Genomic DNA, 20,045 nt, shown 5'->3' with positions numbered 1-20,045 from the left:
ATGAGTTTTGAGGATTTATATCAAATCGACCTCTATCACTTTCAATGAGCATATTTTGAAAGTGTTGTGACTCTATTAAATGTTATTGACGATAATAAAAAGTCTGCAACATTTATTCGAAATTCATTATCAATAAATATGTTCAAAGTTTCTGATTGAGTTAAAATTATTTTTTTCTTTTTGTATTTTTAAATTTTATTAAATAAGTTTAAGTAATTAAAATAAGTTAATTTATAGCAGATAAACTTTTCACTGATAATAATTTAATTTTAAAATATTATAATTAAAATAAGTTAATTCATGAAACCGACCATGAACAATACAAAAAAAAATAAGCATCCAAAAGCGATCTGCTGAACAATCCTTTAACATCAAGAAAACCCTAAATAAAAATATGAGAAATAAACATAACATTATAACACTGGTTAGGTTGGGATAATTATAGTTCCACTATAGACATTCGTGAAATGACACAACATACATCAAATGGACCACCGTACAGGACAATTGACAGGTAACATCTATGCCTAATGGTGAACCACATACAATTGAGAGGTACCTCTGCGATCGTTATAACATATCCTTTTTTTTTTAATTGAAGTTTACTTTCTAAGCACATGACTTTAACTCTTAACACCTGTAAAAAATTTTATTACACTCTTAAGTAGTGATGGCCAAAAACCGGTCTCGGGCCGAGATGGGCCTAATCGGTCCCAAGCTTTCCCGTAACCGGTCATAATCGGTTCCGGTCGAAAATGGTAGGGCCGGTCAAGGTTTTTCATAATCATTCATGAGCCGTTGGTCCCGACATTAAAAAATAATTTTTTTATTTTTTTTAATAATATATATTTTTAATACATTATAAAATTATTAAAAAGTACATTTATTTATAAAATTATTTGAATTTTCGGGTCGGGTCGGGCCGGGCCATAACCAGTCCCGATCCCACAAAACTGCCAAAAACCCCAACCGGTCCTGATTTTCAATCCCATAACCGGTCCCGAACCGGATTCCAATCTTCCGACGATCCCGGGGTGATTTAGCCATCACTGTCTCAAGTATCATGAATTTATTTAAAAAAGAAATGTTGAAATTGTAGCTAATAATTATAATCCATGGTTTTAATTTGGAGGGTTGTCACCGTCATGATGGTTTTCCTTTTGAAATCAAAGGCCCATGTTTGCCTTTTACTCGGAGCAATACTCATTTTACCAACTTTTAGTTTGACTTTCTCAATATCATTATTAATAAATAAATCATTGCATCATATGATCAAAGCTTTAAATAACACTTCTTTTAATTTTTATTATATACAGAATTTACTAAAATTATTATTATTTTGATTATTTTATAACAAATACTAAAATAATATTGTAAAAAAAGTCAAAATTTGTAATTTTTGATTTTTTTTGGATCATAACTCAATTTCTTTTTAAATATATAAAGATTATATAAATAAAACTAGAAGAGAATTCACATAATACAGCGGAATACATCTCGATTCAAATGTTTCGTTCTTTTTTTATTTTTGTCGATGTTATAATACAGTTTTATGTGATTTTGAGAAACAATAATGTTTTTAGTTTTGAATAAAATATAAATATAAAGATTCATAACAAATTGAAAAAAAAATATTGATATTAGTACCAAACTAACTATTTAAAATTTTTCTTTTCTTTGTGTGTATTTCTTTAACTCATTTTTTAGTTTTAGTCTAATAATATAATTTTTTTATAAAGATAATAATTAAATATTTTGTTGGAACTTAATGATCATCATAATTACATTTTAATTTTTTTATATTTAAAATGAGATGTTTATCTTCTATTTGATTATGTTTATCTGCAGTTAGTTACACAAATTCAAACACGAAACTTTAATAATTTGTACCTAATCACAATTTACTTCTAATCTTAAATTTTAAATAATATGAATCAATAAACAGTACTTCATATGAAAAAAATGGTTTTTAAGAATTCTTGTCAAACGCTTTATAATATAGTATAGATAATATAATAATATGCCATGTATAAACATCTTTTTTTAAGTATATAATATTTATATATGACAAATATAACAAATAAACTCATACACTCTTTAATTCAATGAGTTTTAAATCTCCAACCTTCTAAAAAGTCCAAGCTAAATAAAATATAAAGTTGAAATAAACATTGTTTATTTCTGATTTTTTATCCTTATACTCTTACAAGCTGGGAATTTTTTAAGCATAATGGCATGTCATTCATTTGTTTATCCATAAAAAATAATTTAGATACAGGGAAAAAGTTAAAACAAATCTAATAAACTTTTTTATTTTAAATGATTTAGTCGTTAAACTATTTTTTATTAAAAAATCATTAGCATGTCTTATTTTGAATTAGAAAAGTATTTGTGCAATGCAACGAGATGTATTTTGATTTTAATGTTCTATTTTATTCTTTGTCTTTGTCGATGTTATAATACGATTTTATGTGTTTTAAGAAAGCAATAATAAATTTATTTTTGAATAAAATATAAATTTGAATATATTATAAAAATTTTAAAAAAATATATATTGATGTTAATATTAAATCAACTATTTAAAAGTTTTCATTTTTATGTAATTTCTTTAATTTATTTTTTTATTATAATTTAATTTAAGTTTAATCATAAAATACTTTATTTTTGGTTTAATAATATAACATTTTATAAAGATAATAATTAAGTATTTTGTTAGAACTAAATGATTATCTTAATTATATTTTAGATTTTTTATATTTAAAATGATATGTTTATCCGTAGTTAGTTACACAAATTCAGATATGAAACTTTAATAAGTTGTACTTATGCACTATCTATTTGTAATATTGAGTTTTAAGTAACATGCATTAATAAACAGTACTTTATGCATAAAAAGTGATTTTTAAGAGTTTTTGTCAAATGTTTTATAATATAGTATAGATGATTAAGTCTCAGGACTATTTTTTTTTAAACGAAAAAACCATTAAAATTTTACATTTTGAACGATTAAGACCCTGATTTTTTTATAAATAAAATGAAATAGACTAGTCGGTTAGTGTAACATTTTTTGGATAAAAAGAATATAGGTAACCAAAATTTAAAAGTGCTATAATTTATTTAAAAAAAATATATTTAAAGACTTAATCAATCAAAATAAAAAAGTTTAATAATTTTTTCATTAAAAAAATAGTTCAAAAACTTAGTCATTTAAAATGAGATGGTCTATAAGGCGTTTTTAAACTATTATCTTAGATATATGATTTAACATATAATAAAAATAGTGAGCATGTAATTATGACGTAATAAATCTTCAATTCCCAACAACAAAAATCAAAATGGTATGTTTATAACCATAGAGTAAATCAATGATTGTATGAATAATGTCTGTATTATTCATACCAAAACATACTAAATTAAAATGGTGTCTTTTTGGATGGTTCATCTTTGTCTTATTTAAGAAAATCCACATACTCGATAACTTAGATTGCTTTTTTTTAGATATCGACGAATCATCTAAAAAAACACAGCGAATATTAAATATATGTATGTTTTTTAAATTGACTACCACATTTGTTTATTCCTTTTCATTATACGTTTATTCCTTTTTTTTACTAGCTTATTTATGGGAAAAGCCAAATAAATAAATATATTTTTATTTGTATATATTTAATCAATTTTAAAGAGAAATTTTAATTTAAAATTTAAAAATAATTATTTTAATTAATTTCCTTAATAAAAAGGATATTTTGGGAAGAGAATAAATAAGTGGGGGGTGGAAAAGACAAAAGAACATCCGTGGCCCCTCCGTGTAGGCCCCACCCTTTTTTTATTTGTTACAACCTGTTTCCCGTATGCACTTGAATCAGATAATTCTCTTAAAACACAACCCATTCCACACAGAAAATATCGCCGGAAATTAACAAATCTACGGGGGCTTTTTCTACATTTTCATTTTTTCCGGTGAACGCGGACTCAAAGACTTCAAAAAGGAAAATTGAATATGTCTTCTCCACCGCCGGGAACTTCGCCGGCACCCACCGCGCCAGCAACACCGCCGCCCACTACCACCACTACACCACCACCCGCTGCTTCTGCCCCACCTCCGTCCACCCCCGCTTCTCCCCCACCTGCGTCCACCCCACCTCCATCCACTCCGGCTTCTCCACCGCCAGTAGTTCCAACCCCGCCAACCCCTGTCTCTTCTCCTCCGCCCCCTAATACTCCAGCTCCTTCCACTTCCCCTCCCGCGCCACCCACAACCACCTCTCCGCCCCCTTCCACTCCTACCGGACCATCGCCTCCGTCACCATCCGGTTCTACGCCAACTAACCCGCCGCCTCCAACTCCTAGAAACAGTCCACCTTCTCCTCCGGGACGAACTACACCCTCTCCACCGCCTCCGAGGAGTGTGTCTTCTAGTCCTCCGGCCGCCCCCTCGTCCAATAGTTCATCCGGAATTTCGACGGGGGCTGTGGTCGGAATCGCTATCGGTGGAGTTCTGATACTCGCGGTGTTGAGTATTTTCTTTATTTGTTGTAAAAAGAAGAAAAGAAGAAGCTATGGCCCTGCTGATTTCTATGTTCCTCCACCCCCTCCTCCTAAAGGTCTGATTATTCAATTCTCACCAAAATCTTATTAGTTTCTCTATTCTGGTGTTCATTTTATTGTGTTTGGTGGTGCAGTTGATCCTTATGGCGGTCAACCTCAACAATGGCAGCATAATGCACCTCCTCCCGGTGATCATGTCGTTATGATGCCACCGCTGAAACCGCCGCCACCAATGGCAGCACGACCACCACAGTCACCAGTTAGATCACCACCACCACGGCCGCCATTTATGAGTAGCAGCGGTGGTTCAGGATCCAATTACTCTGGTGGTTCAGATCTACATCCACCACCTGCTCCCGTTTTATCGTTAGGTTTCTCCAAAAGTACATTCACCTACGAAGAGTTAGCAATGGCGACCGATGGATTTTCCGATGCCAACCTCCTTGGTCAAGGTGGGTTCGGATATGTGCATAAAGGGGTGCTTCCCAATGGAAAAGAGGTCGCCGTGAAATCGTTGAAAGCCGGCAGTGGACAGGGAGAACGTGAGTTTCAGGCGGAGGTTGAGATCATTAGCAGAGTTCATCACAAACATCTGGTTTCGTTGGTCGGATATTGCATCTCAGGCGCTCAAAGAATGCTTGTTTATGAGTTTGTTCCAAATAACACCATGGAGTTCCACTTGCATGGTATGTTCTTCATCTTAAACATCCTCAATTTATCAAATTATATCAAGATTTCACCTTTATTTTGTCAATATTTCAGGGAAGAATCGACCCGTGATGGAGTTCTCAACACGATTGCGAATTGCGCTTGGATCGGCCAAAGGACTAGCTTATCTCCATGAGGACTGTAAGTTCTCTTTTCATAGCCTTAAATATTTTGAAAACTTGATAACCAACTATTCACGATGAAAATGCATGATATTCATAATGAATTTGAAACATATTCATTATTATTCAAGGATGTTCATCATGAATAGAGTTTGGAATGTCGGTTTTTGGGTTCTCAAAATATATTTGGTTCTCATTTAACCTCTCTCTACCGTGTTATATATTGAAAGAACACAAGACCAGTATTCTTAAACATCTTTGTCTGTTTGCAGGCCATCCCAAGATCATTCATCGCGATATTAAGGCTGCTAACATTCTTCTTGAGTTCAATTTTGAAGCAAAGGTAAGATCTTTGCAGTCTTAACCGGCTTTATAGTGATGCCCATGAGCTTGCGTTTATGGGTTTGGCTTAATTTCTCAGGTTGCTGATTTTGGGCTTGCCAAGATTACTTCGGATGTTGCTACCCATGTCTCAACCAGAGTCATGGGAACTTTCGGGTATGTCTGTTACCTTGAATTTCAAGCTTAGAATAAGTTGGGAATTTTGAATTTTATCGAATTAATTCTAGTGTTTTTTGTATGAATTTGTGTTTATAGTTACCTAGCACCAGAGTATGCGGCTTCAGGCAAACTATCGGAGAAATCTGATGTTTTTTCGTATGGTGTCATGCTCTTAGAACTGATTACCGGGCGCAGACCTGTTGATTCCGCTAATACTTTTATGGATGATAGCTTAGTTGATTGGGTAAGTAAAAAAACTCATTTAAAGGCAGGTTCTATTAATGTTTTATTCATGAGGAATGTCGTGGTGGATATTATGATAAAAATTATTCATAATAAAAATACATGATATTAATCGTGATTATACATTAAATAGTTTAGTTCGTTTATGGTTCTCATTTGAAGTTTCCCTTTAAACGACAATCCTCCCATCCGCAAATCCTGAAAGCTTAATTCTATGGCATATATGAAATTACAGGCAAGGCCATTGCTAACCCGAGCCCTGGAAGACGGAAACTTTGACGCCATTGTTGATTCACGTTTACAAAAAGACTACAACCCGAGTGAGATGGCTAGGATGGTGTCGTGTGCCGCTGTTTGTGTCCGCCACTCTGCTCGCCGCCGGCCCAAGATGAGCCAGGTGGTTCGAGCCTTAGAAGGCGACGTTTCTCTGTCTGATCTTGATGAGGGGATCAGGCCAGGACACAGCTCAGTCTACACCTCCCATGGGAGCTCAGACTACGATACAACCGAATATAACAAAGATATGATCAAGTTCAGGAAAATGGCTCTCGGCACGCAAGAGTATGCGAGCAGCGAGTACAGCCGGCCCACGAGTGAATACGGGCTGAACCCATCTGGGTCAAGTAGTGAAGGGCAGAATACAAGGGAAATGGAGATGAGCAAATTGAAGAAAGATAGTCGAGGTTTCAGTGATGGATTTTGATCAGAATTGTACAGAAAGTTTAATGCTGATTCTTGATTAATTTGAATTTGTATTAAATTTGATTTGGGTTTTTTTTTTTTAAACGATATAATGATATACGATTCTTTAATTTGAAAGATTCAAAGGGGTTGGTTGAATTAGGGAGACTTTTGTGGTGTCGTTCTTGTTTGAATATGAATCTTGACAGTTGTTTGAAGGTTTTGTTAATGGCGGATTGAAGGGTTGACAAAATACTCGTAGCTGTCATTTGTCATTTTCTACGTTGTCGTTTATGGCAGGCTACCACGTTTTGCAATTGGATATTCAATTCAAACAAAAACAAACCATAACGTTAAATCTATTTTTAATAAAAAACAATTCAAAGGAAAAGTATTTTTAAAAGTAAGGGTTGAAATGGTAATTAAAAACTCTAGAGGGGCTTAAAAGTTAAATATCACCGGTCGTTTTTCCGTTTCTATTCCGTCAGAAAAGGGATATTTCGCATATTCGATATATTTACAAGGGGATAAATTGAAAATAGAGAAAGAGGAAGAAAAGGGCGATTTGAATTATATTCTTGGTTTTGAGTTGGTGATTCAAACCCTAGATTTCTTTTTTAGAAAGTGAATCGGAGAGCTTGAAGCTCGAAATCCATGGCGTCCCGTCGTCGAATGCTGCTCAAGGTCATAATTCTTGGCGATAGCGGGTCTCTATCTCTCTTAATCTTTTATTGTACTTATTTGTGATTGATAATTGTTTGGATAGAGTGATTTGAGGTGCATTAAACTGTTTTTGGTGTTCAATGACTGATTGCAGGGTTGGGAAGACATCTCTTATGAATCAGTATCCTTCAGTTCGAGATGTTTTTAGATATTATCAATTATGCAGTTTATAATTCGTTTAGTATGAGTTAGTGGAGTGTTATATCTGATTCGTGTGGTTGGACCTAATTTTAGTCCCTCTTTTCTCAAATGAAAATTTACACCTGGATTTTTTTATGTCAAACCGTAGTTTAACTTCAAAATTGGTTATATGGATTTAAAGTTCTTGGAGAAAATGATTGCTGATTAGATTAAATCCTTAGAATGCTGACGGTTCTCAAATGTATCCATATCAATTCTGCATTTTATCAGAACTTGGTTTGCTGTCAAAAACGGAAATGTGGGGGTGTTATTGATGTTGCCCTTAAATTGTGCTAATTTAGATACGTGAATCGAAAGTTTAGTAATCAGTACAAAGCTACTATTGGAGCTGACTTCTTAACTAAAGAAGTGCAATTTGAGGATAGACTTTTCACATTGCAGGTCTAATTCATTCCCAGCATCTTTTGAATTTTTCTGTTTATGTTTATCTCATTAACGTTACTTTGTTTTCCTTTTGAGACATGTTCATTGTGTATTTGTGTTTCAGGACCAGATTTTACTATATTTCTTTGGAAGTTGCATGTGTAGAGTACATATTCTTCCTGTTGTATGCTATGCACTATCTTTATCTCCCTTGTGTTCTTTTCTTGTGATGGTGCACATGCTTATTAGATCTAAGAAGGTACCACAATGATCCCACAAGCATGGTAGTTTACTTGTAAAACACATTATGGTTTGAGAAACCCTAAATAGTGAATTATGTCCTAAGATAATAGATACACTGGAACATATGGCTCATGATAAAAAGGTGAATGTGTTCCACCAAGGCTTCCTGCCTTTTCAAGGGTTTGATAGGAAGTCTTTGTGCAGAGTGTTCCTTTGGATGTTCAGAAAGATATTGTTTTTTTGACTCAATTCTGTTACCTTCCACTGAGAAAGGAGTAACCTTCTCTGTTTCTCCAATCCTTGTCCCTAACATATGATATGTCATATGTGAAATAAATCAACAATGAAAAAAGTAAAACAGGACAAGCTCGTATTATAGTGCATAATAGCTTCATTATAATGTTAAGATTACAATATGATTGTGCCCTTCAAATTTATCATGAGATAAGACATAGGATTTTAAAAAAAAAATTACTAGTTCCATGTTTTTATGTATCTCATTTACAGATTTTTGACATCCCCAATTATCCCTTGATAACAAATCCATAATCACTAAATGAATTAAGAAAGCTTTTCGCTCTTGCGCATGATTTCTCTAGGTCCCTACCATAACAATTTTTCTTGTTAGCTTATCCAATTTCCATGTGTGCAGATGAACAAGTGATCATCCTTATTATTATTTCATCAATTCTTTGACAACTTCCCATTTTAAGATCTTTACAAAATATTGGCCTCTTTTAGAAGTAACAATTTTCTTTGTAAGTATACTACCATTTAGAAGGAAATCACCTCACAAAAAGTTACCTTCATGAGTGCGTTTGTGAGTACGGTAGATTCTCTCATTACAGGACAATGATTGGAGGATGGAGTAGGCATAACCTAAAATCAGTGGCATATGGCAAAGCTACCCCCTGCTGGTGGATAAGCTAACACTTATTTTGCATATAGTTCTTCAAGGTTTTGCTCCGTTTCAATTTTATATAGACGGAAGGCGTTGCCCGACATTGTGCAGGTGAATTTGTGAGATATAAACTTGTTTCACTCCTCTATTGTGAATCATGACAAGGTTGAACCAGATTCTTGATACAAGCAGTTTATTCGTAATAAAATATAACCATTTTCCGTTTATGAATTTTCATGGATATATGTGCGTATATGCCCTTGTTTAATGATTCATTCTCAGATTGAGCTACAATAAAGATACAAACCATTGTAAGATATAATCTGTTTTGATTTCCATAATGAAAATCACATGGCTGATGTGAAGTTTTTCATTCCTCAGTTCCAGCTGAAATTTTGTATGAGTGGAACAAAATCATGGACATGGACTGAAGGGATTTAGGGTACAAATATTGAACTAAACATTTGCTGAATAATCAATGTCCCGGTAATACTGTTTCTCCATGGCCTTAATTTGCTTGCTTTATGAGGTATGGCAAGTAGGGTTCACAAAATGTGGACCACGGGGCCATGAGGTCCCCGCCATTAAACCTAATTTGCTTGCTTTAGACCCTAGAATGGATCGACTCTCTTGCACCAACTGTTTTCCTTTTACCTTGTTTCCTAATAATTTGCTACCATCTTTATTTGTATGATACAATATTTGTATGACATTGTCATCCTCTTCTAAAAGCTGGAGACATTTATTCTGTTATCTAATGCCCTTTTTGTCTTTTAGTAGTTTTTTGGTCGATTTCATAGGAAATTTAATTTGCAATCTTTTTATTTTAAGTTTGTCACTTGATATGTGAATTAGCTTGCATGAATTGAAATTTGAAGGCAGCATATGTATTCCAGTTGTTTGCTCTCTCTGTACTTTTCATGAATCTTTCTATTGAAGGCCAAGATTCATTACTTGCCTTGGATTTGATCAAAAAATGGTATAAGGAGCATTCATCTGTATTTACTACATTCTATGGAGCTTATATGTGCTGTACTTTTAGATATGGGATACAGCAGGACAGGAAAGATTTCAAAGCCTTGGTGTGGCATTTTACCGTGGTGCAGATTGTTGTGTCCTTGTGTACGATGTGAATGTCAAGAAGTCATTTGATAACCTTGACAATTGGAGGGAGGAGTTTTTAATTCAGGTGACAGTCCTCATCTGCTGGCTCATGAGCACACAATCTAACTCCCCGATATATATGTTGTTAACCAAACATGTTTTCATAATTCAGGCCAGCCCTTCTGACCCTGAAAACTTCCCCTTTGTTGTATTGGGGAACAAGGTAGATGTGGATGGAGGCAATAGTCGAGTGGTAAGATGATCTTTGTTCTTTGTCCTCCATCTTCTTAATTCTAAGTCCGTATACAGTAATCGTTAACTTGTATCGATCAATGCTGGTTCAAGATTTGAACTGGGTAGGACCTTAGAATCTTGTATAAGAAAGGAAAGATTTGAAAAAGCATATTAGGTTTGACACCCAAAAATTCCAATTTGTAATAAATCGATATGAAGTTTAATGACTTGTCAACTTGACAAGTGTTCTTTGGAAAGTCTAGAATCCACAACAATTGGGAACTTGAAAGTAACCGTATTGTTTATCACAAGTGAAGCTCTCTCTGGTTCCTGCTTTCAAATATAAAGGAACTTGTATGCATGTCGATTTGAAGATCTTTGTCTAATTGTTTCAACTGGCATTTCTACTAGGCTGTCAAGCTGCTTCTTTTAGTTCTTTCAGTTTTTCCTGTATGCATCAAGGTCTGTGATCTCATTCCTAAATTCCAGGTATCGGAGAAGAAAGCAAGAGCATGGTGTGCTTCAAAAGGAAACATCCCATACTTTGAAACTTCTGCAAAGGAGGGTTTTAATGTTGATGCTGCTTTTGAGTGCATTGCCAAAAATGCTCTAAAAAATGAGCCCGAGGAAGAAATGTAAGCTTTTATTCATTTTGGTCATTTAATATATCCATTCCATGAGTAGTTTCTCGCAAAATGAAGATATGATCATGGGTCTCATTACTTAATAGAATGGAAAAAAATGGTGTAAAGAAATGAAATTTAAGTGGCCTTACAAAGTTCTTTAGTCATGTCGGATTGTGTAAACGAGAAGGCTAAACACTTCTTTTCACTTTTTGTTGTGAATGAAGCTACCTTCCTGACACGATCGATGTGGCAAATGGGCAACAACAAAGATCTTCAGGGTGCGAGTGTTGAGCACAAGTTCAGTTTGCTTGACATTCCATGGGACTCGAGACAAATAGACACATCTCCTCCATTCGAGTTGCAACCAAGCATTTCTAGGCATGCTGATGGGAGTCGTATGTACATTTGAATTTTACATCATAAGTTAGCTTTTTGTCAACATGTTCATTTGTTGTTTTGATTTGTGAAGGTAGAAACATATACATAACGTACAATTCCATTATGGAAACAAAAGATCGATTACAATTACCACCAAAAATGCAATCTAACTAGCATAGATCACAATTCACACAAGCGGTAGGTAGATAATGTGTGCATGTGTTAGAAAGTATTAAAACCTAAGAAAATCTTGAAACCGTAACACAATTCATCCTTCCCTTTTGATCATGTAGAGAAGAAGGGAGAATGGTTCTAGTGAATGCTATTTACATTCACTACATTATAATCATCTCTCTCTTAGTCCTAGTCTTTTTCCCTTTCGTGGTTTTTTACCATGCTGTTCCTTGTACTAACAGTTAGCAAGCCGTTAATGTCGGGCTGTTGGGCTTCGTAATCCATAAGCCTCAAGCTTCTCAAGGTATGACATCTTTGCTTTTGTCAAAATTTTAGCAGGTTTGATTCTAATCTCCATCAAGTCAGCATTAGAGTTGCCATTTGTCTCCATTTCTCCTTGATCCAGACCCCGCCCCATAGAACCTGATAGTGTCATTGACCTAGGTATTCCTCTAGGAGTGTGGCCTGGGGTTTGATCAAGGGCCCTTATGGCCCGTGGTGATGCTACTACAGAATCCATTGATTGGTTCTTCTTGGTCATCCCGGATGATGGATTCTGTGCCACTTCATCTGCATAGAGTACATCTTCTATGAGATTCATCACTCTGTTTGCCAAACTCTTTAACACTCTTGAATAACTCTCAAGTATAGAGTGACCGACATCCTACATAGTTCACAAAACCATGAGTTATAGTTGATAAAGACAAGTGTTATTTGTCAAGAAAAAGAGAAGGAAAGAAGGGATTTTCTTGATCATACTCTGTTGTACTCAATTTTGCTAATTTCTAGAGACGATCGAGGAAGTCCGGGGAATCTCTGTTCCAGGAGTACTAAAATAGTTTCCACCCTCTCTTCAAAGAGTTCTCTCCTTTCCACACTTATCCAAGAAGACTTTGCCTCCTTTTGATTCATCTTTCTCTTCCATATGACGATTGAAGCTTCCATTCTGTTCTTGAGGTCGAGCACATTTTCATCTGATGACATGTCCATGGTCGCTAGGATTTCTCCAGGATCGAAAAACTCATCCGTAATGGTCTTGTAGATTGAATCTCCCAGGCTAGTTTTACCATTCTGTCAAGGAGATAGATAAATTAGGTAGCAAATCATGAAGCCGACACAACTGCTTAAATAGAAAGAAAATTTGAAGATGAGTATACCTTGGGGAGGTTATCTATGTAGGTCTCTGGGATCTCCATTTCCGATAGAATTTGAGCGTTGATGGCCATGGAAGCTTTAAGAACTTGGGTACAGCAGTCCTTTTGATGTTGCATCCATTTTCTTGATTCATCTGAGAGCCCTCCTGGAAGAACCTTGACAATAGGTAGCCACCATTTTTCAGATTCATCTGCATCCTTGTAAACATACCAGAATTCCTTGTGATCCTTGAAGCTTTCTAGACAACCCTGAAACATGCAGCTTTATCATTACTAGAATCAATTTGAGTTTAGAAGTTTAAGTTTATTATATAGGAAGCAATTGTTACAATGAGCATTGCATCAAGCTTCTTTAAAGCAGGGATATTGATGAGCAGATCTGTTCGTTGTTGTGTCACCATAATCTGCAAAATCAGAAATAGAAACGTGAGAATATGTGGAATCCCATTAGATTACTATCGAAAAGAGCCAACATATATTGACCTCTATATTTGATCCATCGTTGGCTTTCTGTTGAGATGGAAGGAACTCAACGATGTAATCAGTGGCGGAGAGGAGCCAATCGACTTGTTTTCGCCATCTGTTTTTTGCATCTGGTGGAATTGGAGCCAGTTTACTTTGTTTTCCAAAGACAGAAGCTGCAAAATGGGCAGAGAAATTAATAGTAAAAGAAGGTCCAGTTGGATTTGGGGTTGAAAAAGAAGTAATGAATTACCAGCAAGATTTGTAATTGCATTCGATAAAGCCAAAGCGGATGAAATCCCTCTGCCACGACCCGACATATCTTCTCCGAGAAGCAGCGTCGTGAATCTTTCTTTCATCTGTTCCATGTCTAGAAACAGAAGAGAAAATAGAATCAATTATAAGATCGGGGTCTGGATATTCAATGAAAAAACATACCAGAAATAGAAGACATGGTAAAGAAGGAAGTTGAGCGGCTGGTATGAGGTTTTAAGCTAATAGCATTATTTGCAGGTATGGCTGATGGATGTGATGGAATGTTGCTTGTTTTCTCTTGACAGCATCAGAGCTTATAAGTTGTTATAAATAAAAAGAAAGAAAAAATGGGAATTTATGAGAAAAAGGGGGTTTTGGTGCATCTTCTCTTGTTGAACGTGGGTGCATGTTGTTTTTCTTATATTCTAAAGAATGTAAAAAATAGAGAGAGATAATAATAGGAGAGTCGGGGGTATTTACTAAACATTTATCCAGATAAGTGCTTACAGGATGAATATGACAAGGACCAAGAACCTTACACGGTAAGAGCGAAGGCAAGGACCGATGAGTCTTAGCCAGTAAGTGATGGCGACGACTCTTACCATGGTTAGCGCTTACCGGATAAATTGTTGCATATAATGCCAATTTGATGGAATAAAATCTTACCCGGTAAGTAAATGATAGTGTTAAATTTTACCGATAAATACTTACCGGGTAAGTGTTTAGTAAACGGTCCCTTGTTTTATGGTCTTAGGAGAAAGCGTGGAAATGGCATTTCAGTTTACATCTCTCTTCTGGTTTCTGTTTTGAAAAACCAGATATTGACTTGAGACGTGTTTTTAAACAACCATACAAATATATTTCTTTACCAAATGCTTTATAAAAAACTAGAAGGGTACTCGTATAATATAACGAGATATATTTTAATTTTAATGTTTTCTTTTGTTGTTTATCTATGTCGATATAATACAGTTTTTAGTGGTTTTGAGAAAACGATAATGTTTTTATTTTAAATAAATTATAAATTTAAATATATCATAAAAATTTGGAGAAAAATATATATTGGTATCAGTATCAAATTTACTATTTAAAGTTTTGGTTTTTTTGTGTAATTTCTGTAATGTTATATTTTGTTTATAATTTAATTTAAACTTAATAACAAAGTAATTTATTTATCGTTTAATAAAATAATTTTATAAAGATAATAATTAAGTATTTTGTTATAACTAATAATTATCTTAATTATATTTTAGATTTTTATATTCAAAATGAGATGTCTATATCGTATTTGATTATGTTTATCTATAGCTGGTTACACAAATTCAGAAATGAATCTTTAATAAGTTGTACTTACGCACAAGTTATTGTCATCTTGAGTTTTAAGTAATATGTCATCTTGGACCTGAAACCTCCTGGTACTTTTGACTTTTGGAGTCAAGCTCAAACCAATCAGGCACCACCCTTGTGGTTATTTTGCCCATGGTCATTGCGATGCCAGCCATGGGCTTGGGCCGGCCTTTTGCAACTAATGATGGGCATGGAGGCCTTTTGCACTTTTGAAGACATGACATCTCATAAGAGCTCTTGACGACATAAGATCAATGTGGTAGACTACGGTGGAGACGTGTACTTAGCATAGACGGGAGGAAGGGAGCTCAAAAACTTTTGTGGCCAGGGGCATACCATAGACATTTAATTAACACAAGACAAGATAAAATAAAAGTTTTATAACAATGTATAATGTCATTAATAATTAGTAAGACACGTAGACATACGTTGTAACGTTAAAATCATGTGTTTATAGAAAATTATGTTTCATCCTTAGTTACAACCATTATTAAAATTAACAAAAAGATAAGCATATTAAGAAACATATTAACAAGATAATCTAGTCTGTAACAAATATAACAATATATATATATATATATATATATGTGTGTGTGTGTGTGTGTGTGTGTGACTCATTTGATTTAGTGTAGGTTATCACATTTTAATCATCTTCATTCTCACTTATTAAGTAAACGGGGATATATGAAAAAGTCTCATCTACCTCGAGTTTAAATCTAGACGCTATCAAAAACGCTGTGTTGGAGGTTTACCTGTGATGACTTCAGGTCGTTCGTGATCGTCTGGAGGATTAGTCGGTGTGCATAATCTGACTTGATGACTCACGATTACCCAATATATATAGTGTGTCTTAGATTAGGCCTATCATTGTTACAACCGATACAAATCAATCTTGTCCATCTGTATTTTCATATTTTTCTGTTTTGTTTTAATACAGTAAGGGTAATTTCGTCTTTCTAAAGAAGAGGATAATTGATGTTTTTATTTATTTATTTTCAACATGATAATTAATATCCCGATTTCTAGGGATTTTATTTTGCTTATTTTAGTCGTAACCATTTTGGTAATTATTGGATGAATACCCATTTCTTCAACACAATCATTTTATATTTTGTTTTAGGGTTTTTCATTCATCATTTTCTGTATATGCAAGAACAATGGACAATGACGAAGCCATATTTGGTAATCAGATACATCATATTCACCAGTTTTTAACAATGATGAAACCATAATCAAATGTTTTAGCAGGTCCAATAATGAGATGTGGTGCATTAGGTCCATGAAACCAGATCCAGAAATCCATCAGGTCCATAAAACCAGATTAACAATGATGAAACCATATTCAGTAATCAAATGTTTCATATTCATCAGTTTTTAACTAGATTCAAAAATCAAATGCACTAGTGAAATGTGTTGCACATGGATTAGTTGTCATCATTTGAATTATCTTTCCATGTTTCTTCGCATAATAGTAAGCGATTTGTACGGAAAGTTTATGATCATGGAGAGGATATACCGCTGAATATCTCAAAAATAGTAATTAATTGGAGGGTTGGGTTCCGATGAGAAGAGAAGTTATGATAAGAAGCGTAAGAACAGATCTTCATCCTTGGATCAATCCTAATTGTATATAGAATATAGACAATAAAGATACTTAAGAAGCAATAATATAATATCAGTTATACGATAACAAGTTACAAGCCAATAAACCGTTTGATAAGATCTTACAACTAATTTAATCGAACAGCTTTGGCTTTAATTAATTATTTATTTTAAACACATGTTTGAAAGAATTGGTTCACAATTTGAATAAATAGTAAAGATGGAATGAAAAATTTTGTTAGATCAAATAAATACCAGCAATAAAGACGAAATAGGATAAACGTTATCATATCGATATCTACATTTGTTTGTATTGATTGCAAACACATACTTATTTGTCATGCCAGATGTGGTAGTTGATATTTGATGAAAGATATATTATCAGTAGTCGACTAGTCGTATAAAAAATTTACGATATAAAATTAATGTATGAACTTTAATACAGTTTCATACCCAATTTATAAACTGCTTATTTAACTTCTATATCACACACTACCAAACTGGTCACCTCTCCGACGGTCATATCTGTTGGAAATATGGAGCCGATAATTCTTTTTCCGACAGATTTTTGGTTTTCAGGTGGAAATTAGCCAACTTTTTTTTAGTTTATTTAAACAAATATTAATTAAATTAAAAAATTATTAACAAGATTTAAAAAAATTGAATTAAATTACCGGCGGATTATCCGTCGGAAATTTAATTTAATTTTTAAAATTTTTATTTTTACTCTTTAAATATTTCCTCCGACAATTTATAATAATATATTTTAATCTTTAATTAATTTTCGACGGATTACGACGAATGTTAATCTTAAAAAATTAATCAAAAATCTGTCGGAAATCCACTAGTAACTTATTGTAATTAGAGTTAATAATTTCGTAAATATTTAATTTGTATAATCCATCGGAAAAATTGCCGGAATATAAATAGTGGCGTTTTTCCCGATGGATTTTCAACGAAAGTCAACTAAGGTTGACTCTTTTTGTTGTCCGCCAGAAATCCGCTGCTATTTCTCCGACGGATTTTTTCGCCGAAAATAGCCAGTTTTCTAGTAGTGACAACTAAGATTACCCGTTTTATAGCATCATCACCTTCCCTCCCATTTTCAATCTTTCAGTTTCATTTGCCTCACATGGTTTCACCATCGTTCTTTGTGTTCATCGGTTTCTTTCGCTTTTCTGTTTTTGACAGATACAATGAATATATAGAAGTAGGTTCACATCAAAACTTCAAGATTCAACTTGGAGCTTCAATTTTTGAAACCATTAATGGAGGTTTTCGTACTTCAATTTCACCTTTTTCGATCCCGGTGTTCATCTTTTTGTTTCTTTTTTTCACTTTTCTCTTATCAAAGAAACAAACCTAAATGTAACACCCTAAAATATGAAAGAGCGATTACTTTAATTTTTTTTTGTTTTGAAATACCTGAATTAAAAGATAAATCTCTTTCTATAAATCAATATTCAATTACCTCAAATAGCAAATCTAGATTTTACATCAACAAATAATAAACCAAGTCTTACATAAAGTCTAGGTTAAGGTCGATTGTTATTAAAAAGCCAATAATAGTCGTTATCTCTAAAATACGGAAGATGTTCCCGAATAGCTAAATTCTTCTCGGGTATTTAACTAGCATTCAACTCTTCATGGTGTTGTTAGTACTATTCCCCAACAAGGACATGGTACACATGCCGACAAATAAAAAGGGTTAGGCTTAACGCCTAGTGAGTTCAAACAGTTTTTTCTTTAATATAAAACGGTAAATTGAAAAAGATGCTATTTAAATCATAATTTCCAAAATAAAATGTATTAACTATAAAAACATCTTTCCTAAAATCCACCATTTTCGTGATAAAAACCCATGAATCAAAACATTGTTTTAACATAAAACAATGTGAAGAAGGCTTAATATCCAAATACTAAAAATATAGATAAAATTTCATTATCCAAAACACCCAAATACGGATAAGTATAAGATACCATAATCATAAATTATGGATACATTCCATGCCCAACACAACACCGAAAACATGAATACCACACTATCCAAAACATCCTTCGGTGAAAGGGAAGACCCACATTCATCAAATGTGGCGGAATACAAAAGTAGGCCACGTAGCAATGTTATCGAACTGCACCTCAAATCTATTAACTTCAGTATACATTATATCAAGTGTCACCTCAAGTCTTAATACCTTTAGTGTCCAACCCTTATCGGGTATCACCTTAAAGGCACAATACCTTTAGTGCACACCCCCTACCGAGCGTCACCTCAAGGATACCGGGTCTTAGTGCTCATTCATTCTCTAGCTGAGTTCAACCTCAAGGTTCCCATTTGACCTTTAGTGTCTACTCACTAGCATTCAAGATAGTAACATCATATTCCCTACTTGATAACACATGACATTTAACCCTCATGCATAAGGGTTAAAGCATCAAAACCACAATACCCACAGTCCCGAAGTCTGACTCATAAGATTTCACCTTCGCAATACTGGGATGACTATAATGCTTGCACGAGCATTGGTGCACACGGTGAGGACATCAAGACTCCCCATTTATCAAACACGTCTGACTCACATGCCTATGGATCCAATGCATTACAGTCTAAATTACATGATTCCAAATGAATGACCAACTCACTCAAACATGTAATTCTCAAATAAAATGAAATAAACACATTTCATGTCTAAAGCTCAATATTGAGTAAATTAAACTGGACAAATTTCTCAAATGAGCTAGAGTCAACCCAATATACTCACACTTATTTGACTACTCAATAAAAGTCAACGTAAATAATAAAAACACATTTAGCCAACGTTTATGCAAAAACATGCTTCAAAATATGATCATCATTATTTGAGACAATTCATTTTCCAAATGAAATCATACTATTTATATCCCCAAAATGCTTTCTAACATAATAGTGTGCATTTTCCAAACGATTTATAAGACAAATATATTAATAGTGCATTAACATCAAATAATATCCATTTATGCAATAGACCATGAAAATGACACACTCTTAAAATTTATTTATCAAAATGTCCAAAAAAATCCCAAATATGGCCATTTCACAAGATTTATAAATCAAATATACCCAATACACAGATCTCATCAAATAAACAACATGTTTGATAAATATCAAAAAAACGTCTTAAAGACTCCAAAATGGACATTTTTAGCATGTACAAAGTTTTCATAAAACAACTGAAACTCATCTTGTTAGATTAGGTTAAACCAAGATTCCAAACCCAAATTTTTAGCTTTCAAAGATGAAGACTTGAGATCCATAAGCTAGAATTCCAGAATATGGTGTAAAGCTTTCAAGAAAACTCTTTCAGATCCCCAAGATCTATCAAAACACCACAAATAGGAGAAAAAAAGTTGAGGATGCAAAAATACCAAACCCTAGGTTAAGCAACAAGGATTTAGATCTTATCTTTCAACTTCTAAGAACTCCAAATCATCAAGA

At 33.8% G+C, this 20,045-nt stretch overlaps 3 protein-coding genes across 4 annotated transcripts; 2 read left to right on the top strand and 1 right to left on the bottom strand.

The window, feature by feature from the left end:
- Positions 1–4,000: 4,000 nt before the first annotated feature.
- Positions 4,001–6,941, top strand: LOC112506526 (proline-rich receptor-like protein kinase PERK1). Its single transcript, XM_025110640.1, has 7 exons — positions 4,001–4,604; positions 4,683–5,234; positions 5,311–5,397; positions 5,651–5,721; positions 5,800–5,876; positions 5,976–6,123; positions 6,358–6,941. Exons 1-7 carry the CDS (start codon positions 4,001–4,003, stop codon positions 6,823–6,825), a joined length of 2,007 nt encoding a protein of 668 aa, XP_024966408.1. The 3' UTR covers positions 6,826–6,941.
- A 399-nt stretch (positions 6,942–7,340) lies between these two features.
- Positions 7,341–11,731, top strand: LOC112506457 (ras-related protein Rab7). Of its 2 annotated transcripts, XM_025110510.1 has the most exons (7): positions 7,341–7,510; positions 7,621–7,647; positions 8,009–8,108; positions 10,277–10,423; positions 10,511–10,591; positions 11,062–11,207; positions 11,423–11,731. In XM_025110510.1, the coding sequence occupies exons 1-7, from the start codon at positions 7,458–7,460 to the stop codon at positions 11,487–11,489; spliced, it is 621 nt and encodes a 206-aa protein (XP_024966278.1). In that variant the 5' UTR covers positions 7,341–7,457; the 3' UTR covers positions 11,490–11,731. The 2 variants fall into 2 exon arrangements, with proteins under 2 accessions (XP_024966278.1, XP_024966277.1); XM_025110509.1 differs by having other exon boundaries at positions 7,381–7,510; positions 10,277–10,591.
- A 272-nt stretch (positions 11,732–12,003) lies between these two features.
- On the bottom strand, positions 12,004–13,740 carry LOC112505913 (rho guanine nucleotide exchange factor 8-like; the record flags this gene model as incomplete). Its single annotated transcript, XM_025109950.1, has 6 exons — positions 12,004–12,414; positions 12,510–12,821; positions 12,908–13,153; positions 13,234–13,308; positions 13,388–13,542; positions 13,620–13,740. Coding segments are annotated over 6 exons (1,320 nt in total), but the record flags the coding sequence as incomplete, so codon positions are not given.
- Between the last annotated feature and the right edge of the window lie 6,305 nt (positions 13,741–20,045).

This window comes from Cynara cardunculus (assembly GCF_001531365.2).
Source record: "Cynara cardunculus var. scolymus isolate 2C chromosome LG 2, CcrdV1, whole genome shotgun sequence".
NCBI classification, from domain to species: domain Eukaryota; kingdom Viridiplantae; phylum Streptophyta; class Magnoliopsida; order Asterales; family Asteraceae; genus Cynara; species Cynara cardunculus.
This window is presented reverse-complemented; position numbering and strand designations above follow the sequence as displayed.

What these genes read in the sequence shown, in the direction of transcription:
- LOC112506526 (XM_025110640.1), top strand. Translation starts at nt 4,001, where the DNA reads ATGTCTTCTCCACCGCCGGGAACTTCGCCGGCACCCACCGCGCCAGCA. An exon ending in AGAGTCATGGGAACTTTCGG is followed by an intron (nt 5,877 to 5,975) that starts GTATGTCTGTTA and finishes TTGTGTTTATAG; the next exon opens with TTACCTAGCACCAGAGTATG. An exon ending in ATGATAGCTTAGTTGATTGG is followed by an intron (nt 6,124 to 6,357) that starts GTAAGTAAAAAA and finishes ATGAAATTACAG; the next exon opens with GCAAGGCCATTGCTAACCCG.
- LOC112506457 (XM_025110509.1), top strand. Translation starts at nt 7,458, where the DNA reads ATGGCGTCCCGTCGTCGAATGCTGCTCAAGGTCATAATTCTTGGCGAT. An exon ending in ATAATTCTTGGCGATAGCGG is followed by an intron (nt 7,511 to 7,620) that starts GTCTCTATCTCT and finishes GACTGATTGCAG; the next exon opens with GGTTGGGAAGACATCTCTTA. An exon ending in ATAGACTTTTCACATTGCAG is followed by an intron (nt 8,109 to 10,276) that starts GTCTAATTCATT and finishes CTGTACTTTTAG; the next exon opens with ATATGGGATACAGCAGGACA.